The 3,354-nt window shown below is 38.3% G+C and overlaps 1 protein-coding gene across 1 annotated transcript in view; it reads left to right on the forward strand.

Moving 5' to 3' along the window:
* Positions 1-776, forward strand: part of LOC104864887 (olfactory receptor 10AG1) — a 957-nt gene extending 181 nt beyond the window's left edge. The window contains exon 1 of the mRNA XM_033760602.1: positions 1-776. This exon is cut by the window's left edge and continues 181 nt beyond it. Within this exon, the coding sequence (XP_033616493.1) occupies positions 1-776 (776 nt within the window).
* The last annotated feature ends 2,578 nt before the right edge of the window (positions 777-3,354 follow it).

Below are 3,354 nucleotides of genomic sequence, written 5' to 3' on the forward strand. Positions count from 1 at the left end.
TGGACCCTGCACTACAGAGACCCATGTATTTTTTCCTGGCAAATTTTTCCTCTTTGGAAATCTGTTATGTTTCAGTCATTCTCCCTAGGATTCTCTTTGAACTTTGGACTCAAAAGAGAAACATTTCTGTGCTGGGCTGTGCCACACAATTATGTTTCTTCCTTATGCTGGCAGCCACTGAGTGCTTCCTGCTGGCCGTGATGTCCTATGACCGCTTTGTGGCCATCTGTCACCCTCTGCACTATCCTCTGCTCATGAACCCAAAGAAGTGTGCTCAGCTGGCAGCTGCCTCCTGGCTGGGTCCAGTTCTTGTCCAGATAGGGCAAACGTGCCAAATCTTCTCTCTGCATTTCTGTAAGTCCAACCAAATTGCCCACTTCTTCTGTGACATACCCCCCATTCTCAAACTGGCCTGCGGGGACACTTTGGCTCACGAGGTGTCTGTCTATGTGGTGGCGATGTTGTTTGCTGCTGTCCCTTTCATGCTGATCCTTGCTTCTTATAGCAAAATTGTTTTTACCATTCTGAGGTTGCCAACAGCTCAAGGCCGGGCCAAGGCCTTCTCCACGTGTTCTTCCCACCTGCTGGTTGTGGTGCTGTTTTTTGGATCTGCTACTGTTACCTACCTAAGGCCAAAGTCCAGCCACTCTGCAGGAACTGACATACTGCTGTCTCTCTTCTACACTGTTGTGACTCCCATGTTCAACCCCGTGATATACAGCCTCAGGAACAAGGACGTGATTGCTGCCCTGAGAAAAATATTGCTAAAAATGTAGTGACCTGAGTTTACTTAGAATATTTTGTCTCCTTTTAATGCAGTTATCAGAGAAACATTGAAATTTTCTACATTTGCTTTAAAATATCAGTTTCTTTGAGCTGATGATGTACGTTTTTGCATACTAGCATGAAATCTGTTCTACTTTGACATATTATAGGCAAATTAGTGCATTTTCAATATTCTGTGTATGAAGAAAATATGACCTCATGAATGAAATTTAATGTTTGTTCCATACTCTACATAAATATTATGAGCAGTGTGTACAGGTACAGCGTAGCTTTTCAGTTCACGGAAATCAACAGAAATGAGAGGGCCACATAGCTGTGAAATGATTAATAGAGTGAAGAGAACCGATGAAAGGTGAAAATTTACTCAATCCATTTATTTCATAAGCTGTACATATCAAACGGGTATGTAGGAAACTCAAGTAACTCAGTAAAAATAAAAATTATCTCTTCAAAATAGGGGAATTCTGAAGACGTAAAAGGACTTATGTGAAGACTTCTCAAGCATTACTAGTAAACAGAGAAGGGCAAATTGAAAGCATGTCAGTTCAACGCTGCCAAAAGGATGATTATCAAAGAAATAAAGTGCTGCTGGTGCACATGGACAGAATACCAAGCATGCTGTCATCTGAGTGCTATGAATTAAAGTAAACATCTGGGCTGGGGATTTAGCTCAGTGCTTCCACTGCCTGCCTTGCAAGCACAAGGGCCAGAGTTCAATCCCCAGTACCAAAACAAACAAACAAATAAATAAACAAAAAAAGAAAGTAAACATCTTTACAACCAATGTAGAAGCTCCTGGAAAAATTATGAGTACAATTCCACCATGATCCTAGAATCACCTGATCTGTATGTGTTCAAGGAAACAAAATCAGTATGTTGCAAGATAACTGTGGGAATTATGCATTTTTTTATCTACATAGCTCACTCTCTCTTTTATTTTTACCTTACTTTTCAAAGACTTTGTTAAAGCACAGTAATTTATCTAATGTTCAGAACAACTGTGGATTTTCTTTCATCTGTGAATATTTATGTGTGGACTATTTGGGGCCCTCTTTAAACACAACAGCTTGAGGGGAAATAGACTAAAATATAAGATGGAATTGAAGAGATGCTTCCTTATTTTAATAAGAAGATACATATGAGTTAAATAATCACATCGAAGAGGCGGGCCACCATTCATAATTATTAAAGTGCAAATTAAAACAAAAATCAATGCTGCATACGTACTTTAATATCTGGAATAAGAATAAATTATTCACATCAGCATTCAAAATTGGTAGGTTAATATGCGGCCCTTATAATAATGTTTAATTTGTGTGCACATCCCTGGCTGTTGCAGGTGTATCTAAGATTCTCTTCCACTGAATTTTTTGAGTTTGAGTCTGTGTGTTTGTGTTTGAAGAAAACTATTTTCTTATTTTATAATCAGTCTGGGGAGGTGCGTAACCAAGAGCTCTAGCAGCAACCAGTTGAAATTCTATGTCGGAACTGTTGAAGGAAATTTATGGAAAAATTGACCCATTTAGTTGGATACACAGCAGTCTAGCAAGTCCTGATACTTGATAGTGCTGTGTAGGAGACTTTCTATTGGGTCATCTTAGTCTGCATCATGTGTAATCTGGAGTTAAAGATTCTTAATACTTTCATTGTTTATATTTTTATTAACCACAAAATCGAACAGAGAAAAATTATAGAGAGTGGTAGAGGAAGACAGTCCTGGCTGTGACACTGAGGGCTTGAGGGGCAGGACCAGCCGCGCCCTGCCTTTGGGATGTGCCGTGGGCAGGGCCTGCACCCCTGGACAGAAGGTTTCCTACTTAAAGAACGCTGCTCTGATGATAGACGGTGCATCAGAAGGAGGGGACCCTAGGCCACAAGTACAGGCAGAGTCCTGGATTTAATGAAAACTCCAGCTTCTTGATCAATCTCTGTCTTTCACCAGTCAACAAAGGTAAGAAATTAACCTAATTCCAGACATATAAGCCCGATGTACTTCTGACAAACATGAAATTTATTTTTACAAGAGCTTTCACTTTTAACATTAGCAAAAAGATAAAATTATAGAAAAAATTTAAAAAGCAATCCTTCACTCTTGATTCTTTTTATCTCAATACAGTTCTAACATTTGATCTTACTTGACAAAATGAGAAAAGGTATAAAATCTTTTTTTAATCTAGAAAGCTAATATAGTAAAGATTATTATGACCTTTGCTGAATAACCTTTTATGGGTTAATATTTATTAAGTGATTATAATGTGTGAAACACATATTTAAGCATTGTACATGCATTAATGTAAAGATATTATCTCATGAAGCCAGGGTTACCTAAGACACACAAGGAACAATGGTGAATGGACATTATTTAGGAAGTCTGTATCACCCAACGATCAACCTCACTCTCCACTTCTTAAAGGCTAATGTCTGTGATCAATGCATACAAAATTGTAGAGAAATATTCACCTGCTTTTATTTTGCATTTAGACTCTTCTGCCAGGAGAAATAAAACTTTCTGAGCTGCACATACCAATAACTATTTTTATCTGCTACCTTCTATTTAATTTCATAAAC

The sequence above is a fragment of the Fukomys damarensis genome, unplaced genomic scaffold (assembly GCF_012274545.1).
Source record: "Fukomys damarensis isolate Sample0158 unplaced genomic scaffold, DMR_v1.0_HiC HiC_scaffold_118, whole genome shotgun sequence".
In the NCBI taxonomy this organism is placed as follows: domain Eukaryota; kingdom Metazoa; phylum Chordata; class Mammalia; order Rodentia; family Bathyergidae; genus Fukomys; species Fukomys damarensis.